The 27,585-nt window shown below is 60.9% G+C and overlaps 9 protein-coding genes across 9 annotated transcripts; 4 read left to right on the top strand and 5 right to left on the bottom strand.

Moving 5' to 3' along the window:
* Nucleotides 1–271: 271 nt before the first annotated feature.
* Nucleotides 272–810, top strand: BXZ73DRAFT_103755 (uncharacterized protein; the record flags this gene model as incomplete). The annotated part of the gene is made up of 2 exons (XM_048015678.1): nt 272–326; nt 386–810. 2 exons carry the CDS (start codon nt 272–274, stop codon nt 808–810), a joined length of 480 nt encoding a protein of 159 aa, XP_047875366.1.
* Nucleotides 811–1,445: 635 nt separating this feature from the next.
* On the bottom strand, nt 1,446–2,960 carry BXZ73DRAFT_103754 (integral membrane protein DUF92-domain-containing protein; the record flags this gene model as incomplete). Its single annotated transcript, XM_048015677.1, has 4 exons — nt 1,446–1,499; nt 1,547–1,690; nt 2,201–2,480; nt 2,545–2,960. The coding sequence occupies 4 exons, from the start codon at nt 2,958–2,960 to the stop codon at nt 1,446–1,448; spliced, it is 894 nt and encodes a 297-aa protein (XP_047875365.1).
* Nucleotides 2,961–3,419: 459 nt separating this feature from the next.
* Nucleotides 3,420–5,126, bottom strand: BXZ73DRAFT_50809 (glycoside hydrolase family 13 protein; the record flags this gene model as incomplete). Its single annotated transcript, XM_048020509.1, has 7 exons — nt 3,420–3,944; nt 4,001–4,160; nt 4,252–4,384; nt 4,440–4,540; nt 4,597–4,774; nt 4,839–4,988; nt 5,048–5,126. The coding sequence occupies 7 exons, from the start codon at nt 5,124–5,126 to the stop codon at nt 3,420–3,422; spliced, it is 1,326 nt and encodes a 441-aa protein (XP_047875364.1).
* A 1,313-nt stretch (nt 5,127–6,439) lies between these two features.
* Nucleotides 6,440–8,433, bottom strand: BXZ73DRAFT_103752 (family S53 protease; the record flags this gene model as incomplete). The annotated part of the gene is made up of 6 exons (XM_048015676.1): nt 6,440–6,944; nt 7,002–7,139; nt 7,194–7,393; nt 7,449–7,559; nt 7,617–8,114; nt 8,173–8,433. The coding sequence occupies 6 exons, from the start codon at nt 8,431–8,433 to the stop codon at nt 6,440–6,442; spliced, it is 1,713 nt and encodes a 570-aa protein (XP_047875363.1).
* Nucleotides 8,434–14,008: 5,575 nt separating this feature from the next.
* BXZ73DRAFT_50933 (uncharacterized protein) lies at nt 14,009–14,995 on the top strand (the record flags this gene model as incomplete). The annotated part of the gene is made up of 1 exon (XM_048020530.1): nt 14,009–14,995. One exon carries the CDS (start codon nt 14,009–14,011, stop codon nt 14,993–14,995), a length of 987 nt encoding a protein of 328 aa, XP_047875362.1.
* Nucleotides 14,996–16,404: 1,409 nt separating this feature from the next.
* BXZ73DRAFT_50836 (uncharacterized protein) lies at nt 16,405–17,999 on the top strand (the record flags this gene model as incomplete). The annotated part of the gene is made up of 3 exons (XM_048020515.1): nt 16,405–16,634; nt 16,701–16,926; nt 16,974–17,999. The coding sequence occupies 3 exons, from the start codon at nt 16,405–16,407 to the stop codon at nt 17,997–17,999; spliced, it is 1,482 nt and encodes a 493-aa protein (XP_047875361.1).
* Nucleotides 18,000–18,260: 261 nt separating this feature from the next.
* On the bottom strand, nt 18,261–20,284 carry BXZ73DRAFT_91399 (family S53 protease; the record flags this gene model as incomplete). The annotated part of the gene is made up of 7 exons (XM_048025961.1): nt 18,261–18,768; nt 18,827–18,973; nt 19,021–19,220; nt 19,274–19,384; nt 19,445–19,566; nt 19,714–19,999; nt 20,054–20,284. The coding sequence occupies 7 exons, from the start codon at nt 20,282–20,284 to the stop codon at nt 18,261–18,263; spliced, it is 1,605 nt and encodes a 534-aa protein (XP_047875360.1).
* Nucleotides 20,285–21,086: 802 nt separating this feature from the next.
* BXZ73DRAFT_50841 (uncharacterized protein) lies at nt 21,087–24,503 on the bottom strand (the record flags this gene model as incomplete). Its single annotated transcript, XM_048020516.1, has 7 exons — nt 21,087–21,198; nt 21,254–21,558; nt 21,611–21,898; nt 21,952–22,758; nt 22,808–23,104; nt 23,156–24,058; nt 24,126–24,503. 7 exons carry the CDS (start codon nt 24,501–24,503, stop codon nt 21,087–21,089), a joined length of 3,090 nt encoding a protein of 1,029 aa, XP_047875359.1.
* A 1,190-nt stretch (nt 24,504–25,693) lies between these two features.
* On the top strand, nt 25,694–27,585 carry BXZ73DRAFT_91397 (uncharacterized protein; the record flags this gene model as incomplete). Its single annotated transcript, XM_048025960.1, has 6 exons — nt 25,694–25,708; nt 25,833–26,149; nt 26,217–26,757; nt 26,812–27,240; nt 27,304–27,472; nt 27,497–27,585. The coding sequence occupies 6 exons, from the start codon at nt 25,694–25,696 to the stop codon at nt 27,583–27,585; spliced, it is 1,560 nt and encodes a 519-aa protein (XP_047875358.1).

Raw genomic sequence — 27,585 nt, 5'->3', positions numbered from 1 at the left:
GCGCTACGTCGAGGTCATCCAGGGTCATCCTGGTGCTGCGAATTACTCATCCGACGATCGCTCACGCAGTCTGAGCCGTTCGCTCTTCTCCGCGGTTCTTGGATTTTGCAGGCGTCCACGCAAAGGTGGGCGGTAGCAGGCGGGTATAAAGCCCACTCCTCGCTGCCACTCACTACATCTCCAACTCGCTCATTCACTCTACATTCTTCATTCGTCAAGTTATACTAGGCAACTCGTCTCACCCTTCCTAAACTACTTCAATATTTCCATCATGAAGTCTACTTTCGCGTCGCTCGTGCTCGCCTGCGCGTTGCTCTTCGGTCAGAGTAAGTTCCCCTATGGCTTCCGACACGACCTAGTACATGCTAACTTCCTTTCACTCCAGGCTTTGCCGTCCCCGTCAGCCCGCCCTCACCGAATGCCGCGCTCACTGCCGTTCACGGACCCCCCTCGGACTTCGTCAGCTTCGTCCCCGGCTCCGCCCCAGGCTCAATCGACCCCTCGCAGACCTTCACCTTCGCCCGCCCGAGCGGCGTCCCCTCCGGCTTCCCCAGCGACGCCCCGGCTCTCCCTTCGGGAATGCCCAACGCTGCCCCCTCCGGAATGCCCAGCGGCGCCCCCTCCGGAATGCCCAGCGGCACCCGGATGATGATGCCGGCCGCCGCCAGCGGCCAGTCCATGCCCTCCGGGAGCTTCTCCCTGCCTCCTTCCGGCTCAGCCCCCTCGGGCCCCTCCGGCGGCGCGTTCGACGGGCCGAGCCTCACCCCCCGCGCGGTCGTCACGGCTACCGCGCCCAAAGAAAGCGGGTGAGGCGCGGATAAGGGGTAGCTAGAGCAGGAAGTCGTAGAGGGGGGAGGCGGGTCATGGACGGACATGTTTACCTCGGATTGCTCGTATGCGGTAGTACTTTGCGTCCTTTGGTTTTGCAATCCACCCGCTGTTTGACGTCTCTCGTCCTGTTCGGCGGGTGTGCCATGCTCACTTGTTCGAAGACAAGCGTCGTGGGACTGGGAACACAAGGGGTCTTTCCAGTGCCGTTGGGCGGTACGACTGCGCGGAAAGTTTCACGGCGTCTTCGCATCCGGAGGCAGGATGAGCACTTCACAGATGAGGAGGGAATACATCCCCTGAGGAACAGGCACCGTCGTTGACCGGGATCTGAGGCATTTCCTCCCAAGCACCGGGAGCGACGTCCCAGAGGAAAGCCTTATCGCAGGTCGTGGGCTTCCGCCGGGAGATCGGAAGGACTCGTGGTCATGTACATCTGTATAACTGCCGCGGCCTCACTTGAAGTAGACCCATAGCGTCGATGTCGACCTCTATATCATGAACAGTGATGCCGCACATCAGCACAGCTGCCCACGCGACTCTGTGCGCATTCAACGGGACCGAACAATCTCTACAAAGTGCTAGCGATATAAAACATACTAAGTACATCCGAGTCTCTACGCGAAGGCTCCGAGCAGCGCCGCAGTCACGATAGACGAAAGCAAGTTGACCTAACCGAGGTGAGCGCAAACGCGTCACGTTCACGCGCTCGACGTACCTGGTTGTTCGTCAAGAGGTCATAACCACTGATGATCTTGACGTCCGATCCGGGAGCAGGAGCGCCGGACTCGTCAGTGACAATGCGGTTGGTGGTGTTCAGGAAGCGTGTGCATTGTACAGTTGCGCCGAGCAGAGAGTCGAGCTGCGAATAGGATGTGGTCAAAGTGAGTTGGGATACCTCGGGAGCATGGAATGGGGACGTGAGGCAATCGCGGACAGGTACAACGGATGATCGAGAATAAGCCGCTGAGTCGCCCAACATCGAGGGAACGATACCCAGGCACTTCGTTCGTTCTACAGGCACATCTTTAGAACGAACGAACGACGGCCCGCCATGCGGCAGGGAGTCGGTTGCACCGGAGTGTGTTCCGCTACAACAACTTCCTTCTCGCTGAACATTGGGAGACGGGAGAAGTGAGATTACAGGCCATCAGAAATGAGTCTGCAGTGCTGGTTCCGTAATAGGGGCACCCACACTGCTGCCGTTAAGGACAATACCGAAGACAAGATCTCGCGACCGAGATATCGCCTTCGGCGTGTGCCCAAGTACACAATCCACCCATGCTCCAACCATCTCAAGGATAGAGTCTCAAACTCGGTCCTTCTTGTGCACAACCCAGACAGAAACGCGATGAATGCAACGACAACTCACCAGAGAGCCGAATCCGCCGGCAAACGTTCCCCACAGGAGAAGGGAAGCCACAACGTCCGTCCACTGCGACTGGCACGCCGGGCTCTGCCAGAGCAACATCCCCGCGACGGTGAGGCCCATGAGGGTCCCCCCCGCGAGCGACGAGAGGGTGCCCACGGTCGACATCCCGCCGTTCGTCCCCGGCGGCACAGGCTTGAGCGTCGTGACGAGGATGGGGGGAGTCTTGGAGAGGATGCCGAGCTCGGACGCGAGCGTGTCCCCGAGGCAGCACGCAAAGTGCCTGTGCGCCCCTCGCGCGTGAGCCGAGCCCACCCCTCGCGAAGATCCCCAGCGGAGACACTCACCCGAGCGTCGCGAACAGCAAGGTGCGGCTCCACGCCGCCTGCGGCGGGGGCGTGAGCGGGCACCACGCGTCGAAGTCATGCGGCACCCGCAGCTCGCCCGGGACGCGCACGCCCGCCGCGTCCGCCACCGCCGCCACCCACGAGCCCGGGGCGTACAGCGCGCTCCATAGCAGCGCGGCGGCGGCGGCGCTCGCGGAGTTGCAGAGCACCTGCGCCGCGGAGCGGTAGCCCGCGTCCTGGTGGCCCTCCTCGAGCTTGTGCTTGAGCGCCTTGCCGACTTGGTCGCGCGCGAGCCGGTGAGGTAGAAGACGATGAGGGCGACGCCGAAGGCGGAGAGCGGGACCGACATCATGGTGTATCCGACCGCAAAGGCAGCGCCGGCGCCGGATGGGGAAGGGAGCCTTTGCGGAAGCCATGGCCGGCTAAGAGGACGGCGAGGAGGAGTGGGATGTCTGTGGGGAAGGGGGGCTTGGGCATGATGGTGGTCGACGACGGGGAACTGGCGCGAGGGTCATGCCTAACGCCGAAGTAGGGAGCAAAGGCCAGGTGGCCGAGTCCAACGCGTCTACTGGCGCGACGCGCAGACACGTGACTTTCGACTCTTGACTCGCAAATATCCTGTTTTTCTACCAGGTGGTTCACCCACCGTGCGTGAAATCACTCGGGATGAATGGCAACACAATGCATAACAGAAGACCCATGCATCCGAGAGAAGAGTAAACAGTACAACAGACGAGGGAGTGCGAGCGAGTAGCGGGTTCAAGTGGGGTGCGACACAATGTAACGATGACACGCTGGTGTCCAAGTCCATGCGCTAAAATCAAAACCATTGTCCAAACACTCGAAGCAAACCCTCAGCGAAAGCGAGAGCGGCTCTACGAGAGCTTCGCGCCGGTGTGGATGGCGACCGCGCCGCGCGCGGGGACCGTGCCCTGGAACTTCCCGCCCTTGACGGTGAACTTCCAGTAGCCCGAGCACTGCCCGTTGGAGAACAGCCCGCCGATGACGTCGCAGTAGACACCGTCAGGGAGCGCCGTCGTGAACGTCGTCGTCCAGTCCTTGTCCTCGTTGTTGATCCCGACGAAGCCGTTGCTCCCGCGCCCGAACGCGATCTTCATCGACGAGCCCGCGACCCAGTTGTTCATCGCCGCGCCGGCGACCCGGTTCCGCCAGGCGACCATGCCCTGGAACGCGACCCAGCGGTGCTGGCACACCCAGCCGTTCGTGCCGCCGGTGCCGTCGCAGGTGCCGTAGCCGTTGTTGGGCGCGCCCGCGTCGTCGTTGCTGTACTGGTACGAGGAGATGATGCTCGGCTGGCCGTAAGGGTGCGCGAGGAGGAAGACGTTCGCGAGCACGTAGCCGTTGTGCGGCGAGCGGGTGAAGCTGAGCTGGTTGGTGTACTGCGATGGGAAAACGAGTCAGAGCGTAGTGGAAAAGACGGGATGAGAACACTCACGCGCTCGGAATCGTGGTTGGTCACGAAGGTGTTGGCCTGGGCGCTGGGGAGGTAGCCCTTGTTATCGAGGTTTTGGAAGTCGGACAACTTCCTGACGCCAGTCATGAACACATCGCGGATGTCGTCGCGCAGGGCGAATCTATGACGACGATAAGCGACTCTGCAAGTTATTAGGCTCATGAGAAACGTACTCCTGGACGTGACCTACAGACAAAATGAGCCCAGGTATGTCAAAGAAGGTAGCAATGAACTTACCAATCGCGAGGTAGTCACTTGGGTGCAGCTGCTGCGCGTCTCCCTTGATGACCTCCTGAGTGATGAAGATGTTGCGACCTTGGGTGTTGAGCTGGGACACGATCGACTTCAAGTCGGCAACAGGCATGTCTGTGTCGAATGCGTCAAAGCCACCCAACCTACGAGCGTAAAGGACAAGACTCACGCTTCGCAGCATCCAGACGGAAACCGTCAACGCCGAGGCTGATGAGGTCGCTTCCGAACTGCGCGAGTCGGCTGCGCACGTAGTCGGACTCCGTCTTCAAGCTGAGACACGCATGAGCACGGACGGCGGCAGTAACGGGAGGGAAAAGACGACTCACTCCGCCAGTCCGAAGAGCTGGAAGAACTGGAGCTGGGTCAAGTTGCCCCAGTCGCTGATGCCCGCATAGATATCGTGGAAGTCGTAGACCATGTACGTGCCCGGGTAGTTGTACTGGGTGTACGAGGACCCACCCGTGCCCGTTCCAGACCCAGAGGTCATGTGGTTCCAGATGGTGTCTGGGCAGACACGCGCGCACGTTCATCGCAGGTCGCAGAAAGCGCATGACGAAGGGGGACTCACCGACGAGGACCTGGACGCCCGCGGCGTGGCAGGTGTTGATCATGCTCTGGAACTGGGAGCGGGTCCCATGCTTGCTGCTGATCTGGTACGAAACCACCTGGTAGTCCGTCCACCACTCAGTGCCCTGGACGTGCTCCATCGCCGGGCTCACTGCATGGATCCCAGTCAACCCTCCGGACGCCCCAAGACCGCAACAGAGAGAAACTCACGCTGGACGTAACCGTACCCCGCCGGCCCGATGAAGTTGGTGCACTCCGCCGCGACGCTGTCCCAGTTCCACTGGAACATCTCGATGATGACGTCCTTGGTGCCGGAGGCCGCGGTCGCGACGAGGCTAGTCGCCTTACTCACGTCCGCGACGTTCTCCACCGGCGCGGCGGTCGCGCTCGCGGACGCGCTCGCCGTGGACGAGGTGCTCTTGGTCTTGTCCATGTGGATCCTGTGCGCAGCGCCGCGTCCGGACGCCTCGACCGCGGGCGCAAGCGCCATCGCGAAGGTCGCGAAGAGGGAGAGCCGAGACCAAGAAAGCATCGTGCTGCTTTTCTGAAGGAGCGTGGGGGAAAAGAGTGAGGGGACCCGGGGTGGGTGAGAGAGAGCCTCTAGGAGGAGGGGGAGAGTGCAGGGCAGGAAGCCTGGTGAGCGATGTGACTGACCTGGCCGTGTCTTTATGGAGAGCCAGGTACGCCAGCATATGCCGCGCCGCGACGGCCGGGTTGAAGGATTACGCAGAGACTGGCACCGAACGCGGAAGAAGGAGCTCCTTTCCGATGGAAAGTTGCGATGATGGCCGCCGTGCCCAACTGTTCAGAGCTCTCTGAATTCATGACGCGGGCAGGCATAATACCACCGAGGCTTCAAAGCGTGCTGCAGCAAGTCCGCTACAAGTTGCTCATTGCCTGTACATAGCAAATGAGTGTTTTGAAGCGGAGAGAGCTCAGAGCACCATAGGACGAACGAGCGAGCTGGAGGCGCAAAACTGATGACGGTGTTCCTGGATCGGGAGTGAGGCCGGCGACGCGGCTAATCAACCGAAGGGACATTGTTACCCGTTCCGCTGACAGTGCAAGAGGAGCGGAGTTGTCCAGAAAGAAGCTGGGGGGCTTGTGGTTCAAACGTTCATGTCCAAACGTTCAAGTTGCACAAGTGAAGGAGCAAAAGGAAGCAGCGCACAGAGATTGCGTTCAAATCGAACAAGGCAGGCCGCCGCGGGAGAGCATCCGGCGGCCCGGCGCTGGCGCCGGCGCCGTAAGCCAGCGTCTCTTGCGGATCCCACCACATTTGGAGCCGCACCAGTGTAGGCGGCTTATATTTATCACTCTCGCTCAAAGGTCTGATTAAAGAAAGACATAGCGGGACTACACCTCTGCGGAGCAATGCGTGGCGATTTATCCCCAAACACTTCGGGTAAAGGCCGCCTCCACAATTGTCCCTTGCTAACGAGGCCCTTGTCCGAGGTGAAAAGTATGGATGCGATAACAGATGCGATTGCGACGTGCGAGAGAGCGTACAGCATGCAGGCGAGAGTACTTTCCACTATCTAAATGTCCCAAGTTTTGAACAGTACAGATCCCATTACAGAAGCGCGGGTGGCTCGCTCAGACTCAGAGGCCGACCGCGGAGAGCAGCTTGGCGAAGTTCGGCGTGCCGAGCCCGGTGACCGGGTCCCAGCCCGCCTTCGCCGGGAAGCCGTTCGTGCTGCAGCCGGGGTTCGAGCCGGAGGTGACGTCGTTGAGCGCGGCGGCGCCGGCGGAGGAGTAGAGGAACGGGTTGAGGAAGCCCATCGGGCTCTTGCCGGCGGCGACGAGGCGGTCGTTGAGGAGGCCGACGACGGAGGCGAACGACGGGGACGCGCACGAGGTGCCGTCGACGAGCTCGGCCTGGCCGTCGACGACGATCTCGAAGTTGGAGCCCTGGGCGGAGACGTCGGGGAAGCCGCGGCCGGTGGTGTTGAACTTGCCGGAGTTGGTCGAGCCGAGCGCGGAGAGGTAGGTCTTGATCGACGCCGTCTGGTAGCTGGGGGCGGCGAAGTAGTTCGAGAAGCCGCCGGACGAGTACGAGGCGGCGGCCTCGGGCGAGATGCCCGTGACGGCACCGACGGAGGTCATGCTGGAACGCATCGCGGTGAGCTTCGGCGAGAACAGCTATGCAGGAAGTTGTGCTCACAAGGGGCAGCCAGAGGGGAAGGTCGGGACGAAAGTGCGGCAGCTCTGGGACTGGGAACCGGAAACACCACCATCACCGGAGGCGAAGAGGATGGAGACACCGCGGGCACCGAGCTGCGCGTACGCGTTGCACAGGGTGCTGCGGAAGATCGTATTTAGTTTACTATCGAGGACGGGTTAATGTGTGACTTACTTGGCAAGGTTGCGCGAGATGGTGCTCTCGTCCTGACCGTAGCTGGTCGTCATAACCGCGGGAGGAGCGTCCTCGTCAAGGAGGAAGTTGACGATGTCGAGGAAGCCCTCGAGGTCACCGTCCTGGAAGTTCTCACCAACAGAAATGAAGACGGTGGGAACACCGGTGGCGACACCAACGGTGTACTGGACGTCGAGGTTCTGGGAAGGATCTTGTCAGAACGTCATCGGTCGAAAGACATCGAGGTTGCCTCACAGCCTCAACGCCAGCCTGCGAGCCGGACTGAGAGTTCGAACCGCCGTCAAGGAGCTGGGTGGTGAAGGTGGTCGACGAAGAGAGATCCGTGCGCAGCTTGGTCAAGAAGGTCTACGAGAAGCGTGAAGGTCAGTTCAAACGCGCAGGCGAGAACTGGGTGAGGCGCACCTTGAGGTCGGCCTGGTTGGCGAATTGCTCAATGAAACCGGAGACAGCGATCTTGTTCGAGGACTGGGTGGCCTTGGTGGTCGGGATCCCATACAGCGCCTGGAGGCAGGCCGGGGTGATGGTGCTCTTGCACGACGAGGGGACCGCGCGCGACGTCAGGGTCTGGTTGGAAGCGAGGTCGCCCTTGAACGGAGAGGCGAACACGGGGAGGTGGCTGTTCGGGCTCGGGAAGGTGATCGTGGGGTGGACGAGGTCGAGGTGGTCCTGGAGTTCGGCCGGGATAGAGTAGGAGAGGGTGCGGACCGCCTCCATGCCCGAGTCGTCGTGGGTGAACACGGTGAAGTCGGCGTCGAAGAGCTCGTTCGCCTTGCTGACCGGGACCTCGAACGACAGCCAACTGCCGGTGGAGGTGGTGCTCGTCGCGGTGATGTCGTTTTCCGCGAGCCACGCGTTGACAGCGTCGATGCTCTCCTGGGTCGGGGCAACGAGCTCGTTGACCTATGAAGCACAGCGATCATGAGCATAGTCTACGTGTCGAAGGTTGAAATGAGCGCACCTCAGCCTTGGAAAGGTGCTTGCCGTAATTCGCGCTCGACGGGGTCGAGACGTCGTAGAGACGGCTCTCGAGCTCGGGGAAGTTGCTCTGGGTGAGCGCGATCCTGAGCTTGAGAGTCTGGTCGGGGCTCGCCGCAGCCTTGACCGAAAAACCGCTGGGGACGCCCTCGCGGGTCTCGTGCACCTTCATGCTGCGCGCCATGGGCTTCCCGAAGGCGGCGGCGATGAAGAGAGAGGCAATAGCGAAGCCGGTGGCGACCATGTTGGCGACGACGAACGGAGGGCTAGTTTGGTTGAGGGCTGGAGAGCTGACTCTAGACAGGACCTTGGGCTTGGAGAGGATGCCTCTCGTGTGCGCCCCTTTATACCATGGCGATTAGAAGTCCCGTCGTCGTTGCGGGCGGTGCGGGTCAATGCACGCCGCGGAATGGCCGGTGTCGAGGTTGGCAATCGTCGTCGCCCACATGGTGTCATCAGCGATTTGCGCGACGAGGTCTCGAAATAGTGCAGACACGAGCTCGGCGCATGCTGTAGGCCGGGCGGTTGAACTTCCCCGCGTGGCACGCGCGAGCGGGGTCAACGAGAGACCCGCGTCATGAATGGGATGACCGTGCGGTGTCTGATTGCCCACATCGTGCATGTGCATGTGCCGGTTGCGGGAATGGGTCCACACCTGCAGGCTATTATTAGACACAGTCTTGGCAGCTCCGGGACAAATGTGTGCGCACCGCAGGGTGGCCACCGTCAAACCGCGACATTCGTGTCTCCAGATACGCCCGAGGTGTGATTACAACGCGTGCTGCGCCCGCTTCTTCTCCGAAAACCACATGGGATGGGCGGGTACTGAGAAGAAGTCCTACGAATCCGGCAGTGTGGTCGCTGTCCTCAGGATTGAAAGCGCATCACGACCGCGTTAATTTGGACACTCTTATCGTGGAAGTCGAATACTCTGCCTTCACGATCATGCAGAGACGTATCCCTGTGTGCGACACAGGGTGATATGTTGAGTATGTATGATGAACGGGATGATATCACATGACGAGTAGATGTGGCTTACGCTTCTGCGCCGTTGCTCGTCGCCGCCGGAACAGATGGAAATATTGATCAGGCTGTCCGCAGGGGCCATTCGGAGCTGCTTATTTCAACAGCTCCCGTCCTTGACGACATGCGAAGCACGAGCTGCACGCGCGACGACCTGCGAGCGGTGCTCTCCATGCCTGGAATTGTTATCTCCGTGAGAGCAAGGAATTGGGAGCGCATGCGTCGTGTGATAGTTGAGGCCGAGGATGGCGAGGAAGCAGCAGGGGACCGAAGTCGAATCATCTTGATGCGACATGAAACTTCCCCGAGTCGGATAGCGGCGAGGTCGCGTGGAGCACGTTGCTAACAGCATCTGTCAAGACGGGAATGTGGTCTGGGTAGCAGTAATAAAGCCTGCAGACTGGCTGCAGGGAGCAGTGGTACGGTCGAAGAAGAGGACGGAAAGGGCATGCGGCCGTGTGGATACGATCATATTTCGTAATTCTTTTCCACGATCAGGTGCGGATCCGGGACGCCGGGCCGAGGCGCAGCGCCAGGTCGCGACGAGGCATCGACGATCAGCACGACGTCGGAACCTGAAAGATATCCGAGCTCATGATGCGCGCATACGCCTCCCAGTGGGCGCGCGGCGGAGAAAAGAGCGTGGAGCCCACCGCGAGTCCGTGAGGGGCCGACCACCATCGCAGCGGCCTGCGAGTCGGAGGGTTGCAATCAACCTCGAGCTCTTTCGCTTGGCCGGCCGACGATTCAACTATGCATTTTATATCCCGAACGGACAGGAGCGTTTCACCAGTGTTTCGAATCTTGAACTTCGAACACCTTGGCATGCCGCCCACCGGGGAAGAAATCCCGTAACGACGTAAATCTTGGCGGTCTTCAGGAATTAGGATGCTCTGAGAGAAGCCTGTGACGGAGGTGAGCGAGAGGGTGTCGACATCGTTTGGATCCACGCCGCCGGGGAGAGTGAAGGTGCCGATATGAAATCCACGTGGCAAAGAGCAAATTGAGCTCATCACATGCGGCCGACCACATTTTGCGGGAGGCGAAAAGGACAACTCCCACGTCAAGTCCTTGCCCAATGTCCTCGTCAAATTGCAGCTTGAACGCTTCATCTCAGCTTGTTTTCGAACTACGAGTCATAGTATCTGATATGCCCACGATGTTCTGGGAGGAAACCAACGGTAGCAAGTGCGTATGGCTTCGACACTTTGGAAATGGAAGGAACGACAGTGAAACGTGTATCAAGGGCGGTCCTGGCCATATACGAGCAGGTCAGGTGTGACACTGATAGTCCGCGATACAAGGCTTACAAGAACAGGCTGATTAATTGATTATATTCGTCAGTCGAGTTTCGAATGGAGTACTGGTGCAGGCCATCCATCCGAACTGTCGACTTCCCGTGATCAAGAGGCTTGATCGTGCTCTCCATCAAACTATGGCGTCACACCAGCGTCTCTTTGGAGTTATAAGGCGCGGGATAGCGTACCCTGCAAGCGCCGACGTTGTAGAAAATAGGTGTCGTGCGGCCGAAAATGCAGGATTGAGCGTGCGCTGCGGACGATGCTGATCTCGGTCGGGAGTCGAAGGAGTCCGGGACCGAGAATCAAGTATGTGTTCTAGAATGTAGCGAGGAGACGTACTTGAAAGATCCCCTTCGTCTCCGCCACGCGCGGCCACCATCTACTGCTGGTGGCGCAACATGCCCGATCTAGAACCGAACGGGTGGGATAGCCACAAACGATTGACTCGCGCGTTGTCCAGTGGGCGCAGTTTAGACCTGGATGCGTTATCGACAACTCTTCCTAACTGATTCGTCTCGTGCAAGTCTCGTGGGGCCACGAGCGATGGTGTGCTCAGCTTGGCGGAAGAAGTCAAGCGCTGACTATCGATATGTGCGTGTCTGCTGACATGATGGAAGCTGATAGTGGCTCCTGTTCCTTCCGTCATGAGGTGGGTCCTAGCCCTCTATTGAACACGACAAGGTCGTGACCGTCTCAACAGCGAAGTAGCTGTCGAGATGGCCGCGCACGATACAATGAATGAGGAGCGACAGAAAGCTGTTCTGATCTTCGAGAGCGTCCGCATTACATCCGAACTTCTTCGGAAGCGGAGACCAAGTACCTTTTCAGTCTGAGCTCCGAGAGATCACCGGAGCCGCACGAGCAGCCATGGTCATCCAGTTGCGCGACCCGAACGAGCACAAGCTCAGGTACTGTGTGGTCTGAACAGAGCAAGGACGATCGCAAGGGCACCCCGGAAGGACACACGAGCGCAGACACTGCCCAACAATGTGCCCTCCCCCGACCCTGGTAGAAGCGTTCTCGAACCTCCACAAAGCGCGAGAGAAGCCGGGACCGTCCAATGGAAGCTCGACATGCGGCACGGCGCCCCTGCCTCGCGGCGATAGCCACGAGCGAAACCGTCCCTGCGCTCCGTGCGCACAATTGGGTCCAGCACAGAAGCGGCTTGGTGCCCCAAAGACCCGCGGCCGGCGTGCTGCGTGCAAACACCGGGGCGGCAGACGACGCTTCTCCGTTCCCGCAGAGCACGAGCCGTGGGGCGTGGCACCGCCTCCGCTGGTCGAGGCGTGCGCGCGTAGGACGGGATTGGGAGACAGAGACGCACCATCGCTCCCCGATGTGGACGGCCCTTTGCCGCAGCTCCACGGTTCTCGTAGAGCCGGACAGTGCCTGGAAGCCGGACGAAGTGGTGCCACTGCGGGTGCTGGCCTGAGCGCGGACGCCGCTACAAGCAGCCTAGACCGCTGCGGAGACGGAGAGGGTTCGTGCACGGCAGGAGGACGTACATCTTGCATCGAGGACCAACCGGCCTGCAGCGGCTTGAGACAACCAGCGACGTCAAAAGGTCGAGACGCGAGCTCGGCCTGGATTCCAGCGCGATGGATGACACAACGGCAAGACAAGGGGGCGTGGCGAGGCGAAATCGATGCCCCAGGACAAGCCACCAGGCCGGCAGTTGACAAGCGGGCCTCGTGTCGGGTGCGTGCGGGGTGGTTGACACCCTTGTACTCGGGCGCATCTTTGTGGGATAGAAGACGCGCCCTGGAGAGCGCACGGCATATGTAGACGGGACAGCGACAAAGAACATAGCAACTCACGGAATCGATTCTGTCCCGACCGTCTCGTCTGGAAGGGGCAAAAGAGAGGACGTCGCGAAAGGAGAAAAAGCTCCCGTCGTCCGCAATGTCGGTGATACGCGCTCAAGACCCCAGGGCCGGTACTTACCCGGGCTTACCGGGCCGACGGATTCTACTTATCGGGACTACAATCGAGGGCTATTGCGGTGAAAGCCAGCGTCAATGCCAGGCTGCGGACGTGCACGGTGCACAGCCCTGCAATTGTGCGGCGGTGGCCGGGGGCCGGAGCGGGCGAAGATGTCGAACACGCCTGCTCGAGTGGGCAGCAGCGGCTGGGCTCTCTCATCCTGACCAGTTGCTCCTCCTCGCTGGCCGTACCCTCTCTTCATCGCATTCAATCATGGCTTTGTAACGTGCTCACGACGATCCTTGTGAGTCGCACCATGCTCCCGACATCTCGCGATATCCCTGTGCCACCCGTTGCTTAATCCACCTTCCAGCGAAGACTTGCAACGCCGCGATAATGACTGCGTGCAGGGCACGGCATTTGCCTCCAGACAACCCGCTTCATTCTTCAACGCCAGCCCCTTCTGTTCTCCCACCTTCTCCCACCGACCTCCCAGCACACGATCCCGCCTCAAGCCTCTTGCTCCACTCATCACCACCGCTGGAATTTCGCCCAAAGTCAACGCCACCCTCCGACCGGTTCCTCAACGTGCACCCCGTCTATCCGTCTCCGCCTCTTACCGACGCGGCCCTCGCGTCGACCGTCCCTCTACCTGACGTATACGCCGATCCGCCAATACTGAGGGAGAAGGTGTTCTATCGCGAAGACTACGTCCCCCAGAACATGTCACACGATGCCGCCCAACTGATAACTTTACCGTCCCCGCCTCCGACCGTTCCTGTTACCCCGAAGGAGCTGCCGTACGGAGATGAGGAAGATGACGAGGGACACTCGGTTGAGACATGGACCTACGAGGAGAGCAGGTCGGATGGAGGCGTTCCCGCGCCGCTGTTCCCGCCGGTACGTGACGACTCCGGGTTCGAGGAATTTGTCCCTTCAAGAGGACGCGATGATGTTCACAAGCACGAACGTTACTGCGGAGATTCCCCTTTGCTCGAGCCGACGCCACTGTGGGCCAGCCCGCAATGCATGGACGACGAGGGTCTCCCGCCGGTCGGTCTCCCTCCTTTCCCCCAACTGAGCCCAATGTTCGATCGTAGTTTCGGTGACACCGACTCTCTGATCAGTCCAATCAGTCCCTCCGACACGGACTCCCCCTTCGGACGTTGGGAAACACAGTCGGACATGGACTGGAGCCCGATCCCGACCGTCGTGGACACCCTCGCTTCACCCCTCCCCAAAGATCTTGGTTCTTCGCTTGGTTTTCAACTGAGTTTCCCTCTACCGTACCATGCACAGTCCCCGACCTTCCCGCAGTACGCCTCATTCCCTGGCGTGCGACCATGGTACCCCCAGGACCTCTATGGCATCACTGGATACGATCCCGTATCGCCCACGCCTCTCGCGGAGGATCACCGTCTTTTCCTGAACTTCGACAAGTCTCCCATCTCATCAGAGCCTGCGGATCTCGACTCCGAGTACGCGGACTCCATAATGCCTTCGGACGACGACAGCGTGATGCTGCCACCGCCCTCTCCGGGCCGACGACCCTCGAACGACCTTTACGAAGACATGCCGCCGTACGGTGGCCCATGTGTAACGCCCGTTCCTGAGTCGCCTCATTGTTCGTCGCTCTCCCTTCCCGACCTCGATGAAGCCCCGTCGTCTCCACACTCGCCCCACACCGCCCTCCCGGAGCTTGACGGCCTTTTCGCCGAACCGTCTGCGCCGACGCTCGAAACGATCTCGCCTTCGCTCCTCGGTGGCGCACCGGACCTCGAAGACAGCCTGCGGCTCGACATGCAGCCGCTGTCGGACCCAGCGTTTGTGCGTTCCCCGTCGCCCGGCGACGAAGACGACTTTGGATTTCTGGACGTGCAGTTCGACGCGGACGCCACCCCAGCGGAAGCCGAGGAGTTCTGTCGTCTCCGGAGTATACGCAAGACGGCCCAGGCTCAAGAACGCGCGGCACGTGCGGCTGAAGCCGAGCTCGGCGAACGCATCCAAACGGTCGCGACCTCTCTGCTCCCGCCCACTCGCACGGAGGCGCCCCTCAACTCGTCCCCTCCACCCACGGACCCCGACTGCATGCAGACGGACGAGCCGCCGCCGGACACCCCCGGTCCGTCTGCGTGCTTCTCTACCGCCCCCGACGTGCGCGCGCGCAAGCGCGAGCTTCAGGTGCTGACGGAGAAGCGGGCCGACGCGCGGCGGGCGCGCAAGGCGGCGAAGCACCGCGGGAAGGAGGTCGGTGCGCTGCTGGAGCTCAAGACGCACACGTCTGCCGCCGCGTTCGCGTTCCTGCCCGTCGCGGGGCTGCCGCCGCCCGGGGCGAAGGGCTGGACGCGCTCGCTCGCGCACCTGATCGCGCACATGATCTTCCGCCGGCGTGAGCGCGCGCGGCCGCTCGAGAACCGGCTCGGGGCACTCTGCGCGGACGGGTCGCGGCCGCCGCTGGTCCGCCGTCCGTCGCGCCTGGGGCTGGTCAGGGACGCGTGCGCGCCGGGCGAGCTCGAGGACGAGGGTGGTAGGGCCGAGGATGACGGCATGGTGATGTGAACTGCTTTCCCTCTTTGTTGCGAGCAAACTGGTGCGTTGTCGCTCGTCTCTCGTGTTCCAGCGGGCTTGCGCTGACGGTGTGGATGGCTTTGTTTCCCCTGCGTTGCTTTTGTTTTGCTCTCCGCGCTGTTTCTGTCATGTCACGCTTTCCCCGTAATCGTTGTCCACCCGGTCCGCCTCTCCGCCCCTTGGACCACAGGATGGAAGGCAAACGTTGTACAATACCAACATCCCCATGCAATCCTTCTGTAGCTATTACATGTTGTCATAGTCGATTTCCGCATACCCGTGCTTTCATCTATTCACCCCCGCCCCGCACTACATATCATGTTTTCGCCGCAGATGCAGATTCAGAATGGACAGTGCTTGCTTTCGCGCGTGGCGCCGCGCGCCGGCGTCGCCGTTTCTTTCTTGTTTCGCCGTGTGAGCGTGCGATGAAGGGAGTGCATCTACTATGCCCACCCCAAAAGCGGTGCAAGTACCGCCGTTCTGCCTTCATATTTTACACATGGGTGCCGAATCCTGATTCCTTCCTATATACCAAATTTCACGAAGAACGGGCCAGTAGGGCGAAGCAATTGCGCAAGGAAATACTGACACACCCCCAGAAACGGTGCTTTGGCGCCGCATCGGGTCACGATGCCGTCGGTCGACCACAGCCGACACAAGCTCCGTTGTGACGATTCAAAGCGCCGCCGGGTTGGCGACTCCGCTTGACCGCCGTGTGCCTGATGTCACGCCCAAAGCTCATTCCTCCACGGTGTGCTTTTCTCCTCCTCCGGGGCCTCCGAAAAAGATGTACTAGCCCCTGATAGCAATGCATAAGTATCCTCTAGCCCCTGCGAGAGAGCGCCTGCAATTACATGTCAAGAGGCTAAGCCATTAATGTCGATTGTGACAAAATCACGACTTTGTTACTCAAATTGCGAGAGCTCTCCTGCCCAGAATCTCACAATTGTTCCTCTAGTCAGCTCGTAGGAACCTCTAGATACGCGCCTCATAAAATTTGTATCGCAGAAGTGCGAGGAAAAGGTAGCGGAAGGCCGAACACCGCTTCTGGGTCAATTCTTTCAAAAACCGCTTCTGCGGTTGGCATAGTGCTTGTTGGTTCTTCTGCTCAGCATGGTCCACCTTCGGTGTTGCACGGTCGAGGGTGCTGTAAGCATTTGACTGATCGCCACAGCACGACGTCACTTTGCCCATAAAAGGCATCCGTCGGTGCGGTGTCACATCCGGTCCGCGCCCAGGCTGTCCTCCATTCTGCCTTCTGCAGCTGCGCACGCCGCCGCGCCCCTTTACAAAACCTGCGAGTCCCGTAAGTCCCAGCCCCTTTCCCTTTCGCCCGGCCACAGATACCACCGCGCAGCGTCTCTCCCGCCGCGATGCCCGGACGCAAAAACCCGATCCAGATGTCTCAGATATTCGGCACGCTGCACAACGCGATGAGCCGCGCCAAGGACGAAGCCAAGGACGGCGTGAAGTCCGCGAAGGCGCTCGTGGAGGAGCAGCACGGGCTGGAGCGGCACTTTGTCGACATTACGGTCAAGTTCATCGGAGCCTCGGGCCTGCCGAAGATGGACGTCGTGGGCTCCGCGGACCCGTACTTCGTCGCGAAGGTGGACGACAGGCTCTCGTTTGTGTGCGTGTCCTCGTGCCTGCTACTCGAGGCCCATGGTCTGGACTACAGCTGACGCTGTGTGGATAGATCCACGGTCAAGCCCAACACGCTTTCCCCGGTCTGGAACGAGCTGTGGAAGATCCGGAACGTGCCCAGCACGGCGACGCTGCACGTCGAGGTGCTCGACAAGGACGTAGGGAACCTTACGGACGACCACATTGGCACCTTTGACTCGTCCGTCGCTCCCGGCGCAAAAGAGTGCTCCATCGAGAGCGTGTCCCTGCGCAGGAACCGTGGAACCTTCTGGTTGCACGTGAGTGCTTGCGACAACCGAAGGGCAACTGCTGACCATCGGCGCAGATCGACTCTACGCCGTCGACGGACGGGAAAGCCGAGCGTCGCCAGTACATCTTCGACGGCCCCATCCGCTTCTCTCGCCACTTCTCGCCCACCGTCGGCCGCCTCACGAACCTGAACGACGCGCGCCTATACTCGACGTGGAAGGTGTACATCAAGGGCGTGCGCATGTTCTTTGGGGACACCGTCCAGCCCTGGAACCGCGACTACAAGGCCGCGCAGTCGATCTTCCAAGGCCCCGCGTCGATCGCGGTCCGCTCGACGATCCAGGCGGGGCACCGCATGCTCTACGCGCGCAGCACGACCAACGGCTTCGGCGTCATCGACGGCCCCCAGGACGTCTTCCGTCTCCTCCTGCACGGCAGCGTCGGCAACCCGGACGGGACGACGAGCGGGGCCGGCGTCGCGCAGGGCATCCTCGCGAGCCTGTCACGCACCCAAACGGGCCCGCAGGCGACGTCGACAACGACGGAGGTTCCGCACGCTCACCGGGTGAAGCCGGCGGTGTACACGTACGTGATCGCGGCGGAGGACGACTCGTTCCGGTTCTCGGAGACGGGCGCGGCGTTCTTCGTCGACTTCGCGTCCAAGCACGCGCTGCACGCGAACTGCGCGCGCGCGGTGCGCTACTCGGGCGAGTTCCACCCGCGGCCCGAGGGCGGCTGGGCGCGCTTCTCGGACGACGTCGCGGACGAGGCGGTGAGGTGGGAGCTCGTGATCGACAACAACTCGGGGACGTACAGCCCGGACGCGCTGATGCTGCCGGACCTGAAGGAGGTGCTCGAGTACAACTTCCCCGGGTTCACCGTGCACGCGTGGGACCGCAACGACCCGCGGCTGAGCGAGAGCCGCGAGGCGTGCCGCGCGTACGCGCTCGAGAAGCGCGGGGTGCGCCGGGAGGAGCTGCAGCCACACGCGGTCGACGGGCAGGAGACGCTCTCGCACAGCGCGTCGCAGCGGCGCGGGGCGGGCGCGGATGCTGCGGAGTCAGAGGCGGCGATCGGCGAGCCTGTCGTGGTGAACGACTAGCGGTTTGTTTGTTTGGTTGATTGTTTGTCTCCCGTTTGACGGTGGAGGGTCGAGCCCTATGGTAGGCGCTACGTACAGTAATCTAGCAGCGAAAAAGGAAATGCGCATACGGGATCGGACGGATGACGTGCCGTCTCACCGACTAGCGGCGCATGTGGGTCCCCGAATCGTTGATCTGAATCTTGTCGTGTATCTACCCAGTGTACTCGGTCTGTCTGTATTCGGTTTGCTTCTATGTATGCCCCACTTCTGCCAGCGCCGTCAAAGACCAACAGCCGCCAACAGCCTGTCGAAGTCCGGGGTCCCAAGGCCAGTGACGGGGTCCCATCCCGCTCTGGCCGGGAATCCGCTCGACAGGCAGCCGGGATTCGACCCAGAGGTGATGTCCGTGAGCGCCGCCCTGCCTGCGGCGGAGTAGAGGAACGGGTTGAGGAAGCCCATCGGGCTCTCCCTGGCCGCGATGAGCCGGTCGTTAACCAGGCTGATCACCGACGCGTAGAGCGGGGAAGAGCACGACGTGCCGGAGACCGCCTCCGTCTTGCCGTCGACGACGATCTCAAAGTCCACGCCCTGTGCGGCGACGTCGGGGAACGCGCGCCCGGAGGCGTTGAACCGCCCGGCGTAGGTGTCGCTCCCGAGCGCGGCGAGGTAGTCCGCGACGTCGTCGGCTTGGTACTCGGGTGTCGGGAAGTAGTTGGAGAACCCGCCGGAGGAGAAGTACGCAGCAGTCTCTGGAGACGTGCCCTGTGTGGCGCCGACGGAGGTCAAGCTGAGTTCGTGTGGTGAGTAAACGTCGACGTGCTTAGAAAGGGGGAGCGGGGACGCACAAGGGGCATCCTGAAGGGAAGGTGGGCACAAAGTTGAAGCACACGGAGGGGTGCGAGCCGCCCACGCCGCCGTCGCCGGAGGAGAAAAGGATTGAGGTACCACGGGCACCAAGCTGGGCGTACGCGTTGCAGAGGTTGCTACCAAATCTCCTCAGCCCGACGTTGATAAGGATGGTCGCAAACTGTGTATGTACTTAGCCAGGTTCCTCGACATCGTATCCTCGTTCTGGCCGTAGCTGGTGGTTAACACCTGCGGCGGGCTGTCCATCTCCAACAAGAAGTTGACGACGTCGAGGAAACCCTCCAAACCGCCGTCTTGGGTGTCCTCTCCGACCGAGATGAACAGAGTGGGCACATTCGTGGCCATACCGACGGTATACTGGATGTCCAAATTCTATCTGGTTTTCTCAGCATAGTGCAATGTCCTCGTCCCATGCTATGACTCACGGCCTCGGTGCCGGCCTGAGAACCCTGCTGTGGATTCGAGCCACCGTCAATGGTATCAAGAGTGAACGTGGTTGACGAAGGCATGTCGGGACGAAACTTCGACAGGAAAGTCTAGGAGGTACGGCGTGCTCAGCAATGCCAGTCTCCAAGTTCACCGAGAGATGGGCCGACCTCCAGGTCTGCGGTATTCGCATACTGTTTGATGAACCCAGTGACGGCCAGCCTGTTCGAGTACTGAGTCGCGGGTGTCGTGGGGATGCCGTAGAGCGCTTGGAGGCAGGCGGGGTGATTGTCTTGCCGTATGAAGGAGGAACCCCGCGAGAAGTCAAGTTATGGCCGTCCGCCGTCACGACTTTCATTGGGGACGCAAGGACGGGGAGGTGGGCCATTGGACTGGGGAAGCCAGTGAGTGAAAACGTCGTCAGTCTCTCTGAGTTGACTGAGAAACGTCACAACTGACGTGACTGTAGGATGCACGAGGTCGAGATGGCCCTCGAGCTCTACGGGGATAGAGTATGAGAGCGTGCGAACGACCTCGTACTCCAAGTCGGCATTCTCGAAAACGGTGAAGTTCGCGTCGAAGAGCTCGTTCGCCTTGCGCACGGGAACCTCAAATGAGATCCACTCCCCGGTCGACGACACACTGGTGGCCGTGAGTCCGCTTTCCTTCATCCACGCGTCCACCGCTTCGACGCTGTCCTGTTTCGGAGCTACGAGGCCCTGTACCTGCACAGACGTCGCCATGTCAGAATATATCCTGCGCGCAGATCCGAAACGTACTTCGGCCTTGGACAGGTATTTTCCATAGTTCGTGCTCGATGGCGTCGACACGTCATACAGCCTGCGTTCGAGCTCCGCGAAGTTGCTCTGCACAAGCGCGATCCGGAGCTTGAGCGTCTGCTCTGGGTCCGCGATGGCGACGGCGGAGAAGCCGTCAGGGATGTTCTTGAGCAGCTCGTGGACCTTCATTTGCGGTGTCGCGGGCTTCCCCATCCCAACAGTGACGAGCATGGCGAGGACTGCGAGGCGGATGGAGACCATCATGGGCGCGCCAAGCGAGCGAGGGGGCTGAGAAGGCTTCAAGATGCGAAGTTCAAAAAGGGTTTTAGATGTTTCGAGACCGCCGTTCATCTCACCTCCTTACACATGCACCGAGCATGTTGGGAGTGCATGGTACGATCGGTGATGCCAGACGCTACATGATCCCAGGCCATTGAAATTGAAGGGGGACATATGGAACGGAGGGTGGCACTTACCATGCGACGCAGATCATGTTGAGCTGAAAGCACGACAGTGTGCCATCCAGCGCGCGGAATGCTGGCCAAGCAAACTTCCCGTCTCTTCGGTCCATCGTCCGGCGCCAAGGCGAAGCGACGGAGCGTCCGGCCTCGCTTGACCGCTGCACCAGGACCCGGGGCATTCGCGCAGGTACGTAGCACAGCCGAATAGCAGTTGAATCGTCGGCACCCACTAACTTATGAGATAACAGAACCACTCACCAGTTTGACTGGATTGGTGTACCGGACGGAGGCTGGACAAACGAAGGGTTGCGAACATGACGAGAGCCAACCGTATGGATGGTTACTAATCCTTGTATGAGGAAGATGCGCACTGGGGAATCGGGTAGATGAACATGAAGTCATAAGTCGTCGTCTTATAAGCGGTAGTCGATACAGTGGATGCGGGCGTGATAGTTAAGCGATGATAGTGTACAATACCTATGCATGCGACGAGACATTATACCTCCGAGCGAGCAATTATCTAGACACAACGAGAGCGAGTGGAAAGCAAATCGGTAGATGATACGAGCCGGTTACGACTTGCCGGGAACGGGGGATCCCTTCGACGACAGTCCGGCGTTGTCGATGATCTCGTTGAGCATCGTGGTGCGCTTGTGCGCTGACTCGAGCTGCCGCTGGAGAGATCTGCAGTGCGCGGTTTGTCAGGGACACGCTCGGTGCGAAGCGGACATCAACTCACTTCATCTGGGTCTCCAGCTCCAACGCGCGCTCCTTGCCGCCCTGCCGCTCGCGCTTCACCTTCTCCTCCGCGGTCTTCAACATCGTCTCGTACTGCTTCACACGGGACTCCCACTTCGTGTCCGCCACCGTCGTCTTCTGGTTGACCGCGGTGAGCCGCTCTTCCGATTGCAGCAGCTGATTCTGGAGGTTGATGGCTCGCCGCTCGGCGTTCTGCGCCCGGGCGGTCAGCGAGCGGATCTCCATAGAATCGCCCTGGGTCCCCTTGCGCGAGACGACGTGCGACTGGAGCGCGGTGTTGGTGGCCTGGCAGAGGAGGTCAGGACGACGACGACATTCCAGCAAACAGCGTGCGCACCTGCAGCGCCTCGATCTCCCCGTCCTTCGTGGCGAGCTTCTTCCGCCACGTAGCCTTCGCCTCCGCGATGGTCTTGACGCTCGCCTCGAACTTGTCGATCTGCCTCCAGCGGAGGTCGAGCTGCTTGCGCATGTCCGTGAGCTTGTCGCTGTAGCGCTGCTCGGCTTCCTTCACGCGCTTGTCGAATTCCGACTGAATGTGGCTCAAAGCCTTCAAGCGCGTGATGAGGTTGTCGTGGAAGACGCTGAAGTTGGTGAACGGCTTTGTCTCCGCTTGACCGTTCTTCTTCTGCAAGCGTGTCAGACGTCATGCGAGAGAAAGAGAGTGCGCAGACTACGCACCGGCGTCTTTTCCACGCCCACGATCTTGTCCATGTACTGGTAGATCGTGAGGAGGAGCGTGTTGCGCTCCGTGAGCTGGTCGCGGTATTGTGCCTCCGCAGCGAGCAGCGCCCGTTGGTCCTTCGACAGCCGCTGCTCGAGCTCCGCGATACGCGCCTTGAGCGTCGACGTCTCGTTCTCCGCCGCGCGCAGGCTGCTTTGCGTGTCGTCGAGCTTCTCGGAAACGTTCAAACGTGCTTGCGTCTGCGCAGCAAGCTGAGCCGCGAGATCACGGTTCTCCGCGTGGAGCTTGTCGATGACCCCGTCCCGATCACGCCCCTTGCCCTCGCGGTCGTCGAGGTCCTTGCGGGCGCGCACGAGTTCGTCTTCGAGCCGCTCCACGTCGCGCCGCAGCCGGTCGACCTCGAGCTGGAGCGAGAAGCGTGCGTTCGTGTGCGACTCCCCGAGCTTCTTGTTGTCGGCCTCGAGCGTCTGCAGCGCCGTCTGGACCGCAGCCAGGTCGGCCTCGCGCTGAGTGAGGAGCGACTGCGTGCGCGAGAGGTCGTTGAGCGCGGACTGGAGGGCGGACTCCTTGGCTTCGAGCGAGCGTCGTTCCCGGCGTATCGCGTCCTCGTGCTCCTGGTCGGCCTTGTCGAGATCCGCCTCCAGGCCACCGCGCAGCTCGCGTTCGCGCTGGAGCTCTTCGACGACCTTCTCGATGTGGCGGGCGAGGTCCTCCTTGCGATCGCGGTGCTCCTGCACTTCTGCGTCCCGCTGGTTGTAGAGGTCGGTGAGCTCCTCCAGGTCCGCTTTGAGCCCGGCGACTTTCTGTTGACGGGGTGAGCGTGCAATGCATCAAACATCTCCGCAGACGTACCTGCTTGAGAGCGGCGGCGAGTTGCTCTAGACGATCCCGCTCCACCCCTTCGTCCTCTCGGACCCGGTCCATCTGCTCCTTCACCCGCTCATGCTCCTCCTCAAGAGTGTAGAGCTGGTTGCTGATCCGTTCAAGATCTCGGTTGGCCGCCTCCAGCTCGTTGTCCTTCTCTTCAGCCTCCCGCTCCAGATGTGCGAGCGTCGCCTCGAACTTCTGATGCAGATCCTCGGCGTTCGCCTCGTACTCGTCGATGTGCAGCCGGAGCTCCTTGCATTCCGCATCCCGCTGCTCCAGAGCCTGCGTATCCGTTGTGAGAAAGCGCACACCACACGCGGAACAGGCACTCACATCACGCAGCTCTTCCATCTGGCCCTTCGCCTCGTCCACCTCGCCACGCCACTGGTCCTCGACGCTTTCGACGACCCGGTGGTGCTCCGCAATGAGCTCCTCGATCTCCCGGTCCTTCGTGTCGATGTCGTCTTCCTTCTGCTGCAGCTCGATCTGCGCCGCCGCGAGCTTGTCCCGGATCGCGTTGAGGTCTTCCTCCACCGCCTCCCGTTCCTCCCGCTCCTCGATCACCTGCGCCCGACTCTGGCTGCGCTCCAACGTCTCCGCCTCCCGTCTCCGCTCCAAGTCCTCAAGCTCGAGCCGGGCGGCTTCGAGCTCGTCCATCAGGTCCTCCCGCTCGTCCGCCCGTTGCGCCACCTCCTCCTCGAGCTCTTCCACCCGCGCGCGCAGATCCCCGTTGTCGCCCTCCAGCCCCTGGACCTGCCGCCGCCACCGGGAGTCGCCGTGGGAGGAGTGGTCGCCGCGGGCCTCGGCGAGCTCCCGCATGCGCTCGAGCTCGTCCGTGTTCTCCTCGAGCAGCGCCCGGACGTTCTCGAGCTCCTCCTCGAGCTCCGCGTTGCGCGCTTCCAGCTCGCGCAGGAGGCCGTCGTCCGCGCCGGGGCCGCGGCGTCGCCTGAGCCCGCGGATCTCGCGCTCGCGCTCCTCGAGCTTCTCCTCGAGCTCGCGGGCGCGGGAGTCGGCGCCGCCGGAGCGCTGGAGCTGGTCGAGGGCGCGTTGGGCCTCGAGCATGAGCTTCTTGAGCTTCTTAAGCTCCATGCCGCGCTGCTGGACCTCGATCTTGAGGTTGATGTTCTGCTTCAGGGCGGCGTCGATCTGGTCGGGGGCGAGTTGGGCGAGGCGCTCCTCGAGGAAGTGCACCTTGAGCTTGATGTTAAAGTTCTCCTTCTTGAGCGCGTCGATGTGCTGCAAGGGGCGTAAGCACGCCGTCTCGCGACCGGCGACCACGGGCTTCGAGCGAACGGAGACGCACCTTCTCCTGGTCTCGTAGAGTCAAGTTGATACCCCCCTTCGCGGTGGAACTGCGTGTCCGTTTGTGTTTCCCCGTACCCGCGATCTCAGACGCATCCCACCGCCCCTCCTTCTTCCCGTCCGGGGTGTCCAAGACGTCTCCGTCGTCGTCATCATCATCGCCGCCTCGTCCGAAACGCTTCGAGATGGGTGTGGCTTCCTCTGCGCGTCGTTTAGAGAAAGATGTGGACGGTGAGACCGCTGTAGTGGCCGTCGAAGAGGAGGGAATACGAAGGGGCCGGCCAGGGGTTGAGAAAGTGGAGGCGAACGAGCCGAGTGAGATGTCGGGAATAGACGAGAGTGCGGAAGAGTCTGCTCGATGGTTCGGCGCCGTCGACATGGCGTCGGCGACGGTAGGGGCGGCGAGCTCGTCGAAGGGAACGACGTCGCGAACGCCTCCGCGCGCGAGCTCACCGCGCTCGGCAAAGTCCGGAAATGAACAACGGGCACGTGCTCCGTGTGAGCGGGCTTAAACTTCCACACCAGTGCTTCACGATACAATTCAGACTATCATGTACTCTCAAAGATTCGCACTTCGCCTTCGGGGCAGCGCGCTGCTGATTAATGCATACTACGCAAAGATCTCGAATTTTACAGACCCCCAATGGTGCAATCCGAGTCGTCTTCAAGTAATTCTTTCTTCATCGAGTCCTTCGAAGCTCCATGTCTCAAAGAACCAGGAGAACCCCCGCAATCAGAAGCTCCTGCACCAGCTTTCCCCCCACATCAAATCTCCGAGTACTTATGCTTACTCCGTGTGTATTCCAAGCGCATGAGACCCACAGGCCTAGGCCTGCAGGCTGTGCAAGCGATTCAAGTGGGGCCCCAACCAACATAGCCGTCTCCGAATTTGAAAAACCTTCGACCCGTGCTGCTGATCGGTGAATCAATTTCAAAGTCCGGAGCCAATGCACGTCTGCTGGCAATCTGCTGGAGCCGTGAACGGAGAATCCGAGGGAATAAACACCTCAAATATACGATACATCCAATGGCGACGTCGATGGTTCAGACTTACTGTGGTCCTTGCAGAATCTGCCCGAAGGCCCAGCCGAAGCCCATTTGATCATTGATGAAAGCATCAGTTGGTTGCTTACATAATGGAAAGGTAAATCGTGCAGTCAAAGTAATCCCAGCAAATCGGGCACCGATCGCCGTCGCAGCACGACATCGCATTATATATCACTCCGCGAGCAACATCGAGCTGACCAACAGATGATCCTTTCGGAAGCCCCCATCTACTGTCTATTCCACCTGCTGATATGACAAAAGCCTGTGCGCTGTGCCGGTAAGTGCCCTTCACAGCTCTTTCTCCTCCTGTTCTGAACGGATCGTCGTTCACAGAGAACGCGATATTGTGAGCGTATTCGCTGGGCCCTCAAGCCAGCGCTGACAACTTCGTCAGCAATGCGATGGAAGCCAACCCATCTGTGGCCCATGCGCTCTATTCGGCTCAAACATCAACTGTGACTTCAGCAGTCGCGCCATAGGTCCTAGCGACAAAGCTGCCAACCTCCTCCAAAAGGGCGCCGCATGTCTTCCGTGCAGGTGAGCCGATATTGCGTGCTATGGATGACGACTCATAACTTCTGCATCGTCCAGGCGAAAGAAGAAGGTTCGCGCTCTTTCAACTCTCTCCTCAGAAATCTCATCTGACAGATAAATGGACTAGAAATGCGATGCAAAGCGACCATACTGCTCCACGTGCAAGGCCACTAACAAGCAACATCAGTGCATGTACGAGTTCGATGCACAGAAGAACCTCATCCAGTCACTGCTCGCGCGGACTCGAGAGCTAGAAGAGCGTTTAGCGTCAACCTCTCGCCAGTCACCCGCCGAATCCACGTCTTCTGGCGAATCTGGCGTTCTTGCCGCCACGACATCAGGTTCCTCCTCCGCTGAAGCCCTCCAACACGTATGGATCCCTCCGCCAGAACCTATCGATCGTCCCATGACACCCCGCGCGACGCTTCAACAGTTCCGTGAATTGTGCGTTCCGAGCGTCATGGTTCGCACAGTGCAGAGTCTCAAGCCGCTGACGTTTCTGCTGATCCAGCCGACAATTATTCTTGAACTTCAGTTGCATCGTCGGCTTGAAACTCAACGACCACGCTCAGCGAGCCTATCTCGACGGTGATTTCTTCAGCCCTCACGTCCACCCCGCCATCATCCACGTCGGACACCTGCTCGGATGCAGCGTGTGGCAAGAGCGAAATTTCACAGACTCTCTCAGCGTCATGGAGACGTTCGAACTCGACTCCACGGTAAACCTTCTGAGCGAAGACACTGACCCCCTCGTCAGGCTCCCGGTGTACACAGCCCTCGTCCTCTACTTCACGATCCGCTTTCAGCCCATGCAGGCCATGGAGAATCTAGCGCTCGCTAACGAGCTTGTCCATCGCCACAACATACGCTTCACGACCTCCGACATCAGGATCTGGGATCCGCTCATCACGGACTCGGAGGAGGTAGAAGGGCACGAAGCGACCGTGTGCGCGCTCGGTGGATTCTGGTACCACGCGCTGAGCCTGAACATGGTGTACGGCGCCCCCCTCCACCTGCGCTCCGGAGAAGAGGACGAGTTCCTCTCGGTCCAGGTGAGCCCCCGCCGTGCCCCACTGCGCCGAACTGACCGCCCGCGCCAAACCCAGGTGATGCACCCCGCGCTCTTCCGGTCCCAAACCGCGCTCCTCCGCGCGCGCGCCGTCTTCCTCCTCCGGCGCTCGCAACGGCTCGCCGCGAGCCTCTCCACGGCGCCGACGACGCCCTGGTCGGCGCCGGAACAGCCGTCGGAGTGGTCGTACGAGTACTGGGCGGCGCTCGAGGAGACGCACGCGCTGCTGGGCCACCTGCAGTCCATCCTCGTCCGCGCGTCGATCCCCGTCGACGGCATCGTCGCCACGCTCGGGCTGAAGATGTCGACGATCGTCGCGCTCACCGCCGAGGCGGTCCTGCACCACCTCGCGCCGCCCGCCGAGGCGGTCTCGCGCGAAATGTGCCTCGCGGCGGTGCTCAAGACGGTCGGGATCGGGAAGACGCTGAGCGCGAGCGACTACCGCATGATCGATCCGCTCGCCGGGGTGAGTGTGTTTGTGTGTGTGCGCGGGGCGCGGGGCGGGCGCGCTGACGCGTCCGTTTCGCAGCTGTGTTGGATAGAGACGGCGTCGATCGCGTTCGAGGAGAGCGCGATGTCCACGGAGCGCCTCTGCGCGACGAACTGGGCCACGGCGCGTGCGGTGCTCGTGGGCTGCGTGCCGGCGCTGCAGAAGGCGGTCCCGTACCTTGGTGAGCACGTTCGGTGTTGGCTCGGCGGTCTGTGGCTGACTGTTGGCGCAGCGGACGCGCTCGGGCAGATCACCAGCTCCAATCACCTGTTCAATCAGCAGGCGCGCGGGCCCCGGGATGTGCGTGGTAAAGGCGTGTAA

Source organism: Epithele typhae (assembly GCF_022376455.1).
Source record: "Epithele typhae strain CBS 203.58 chromosome Unknown BXZ73scaffold_44, whole genome shotgun sequence".
NCBI lineage: Eukaryota > Fungi > Basidiomycota > Agaricomycetes > Polyporales > Epitheliaceae > Epithele > Epithele typhae.
Note: the sequence above shows the minus strand (reverse complement) of the source record. Positions and strands in the feature narration are given on the sequence as shown.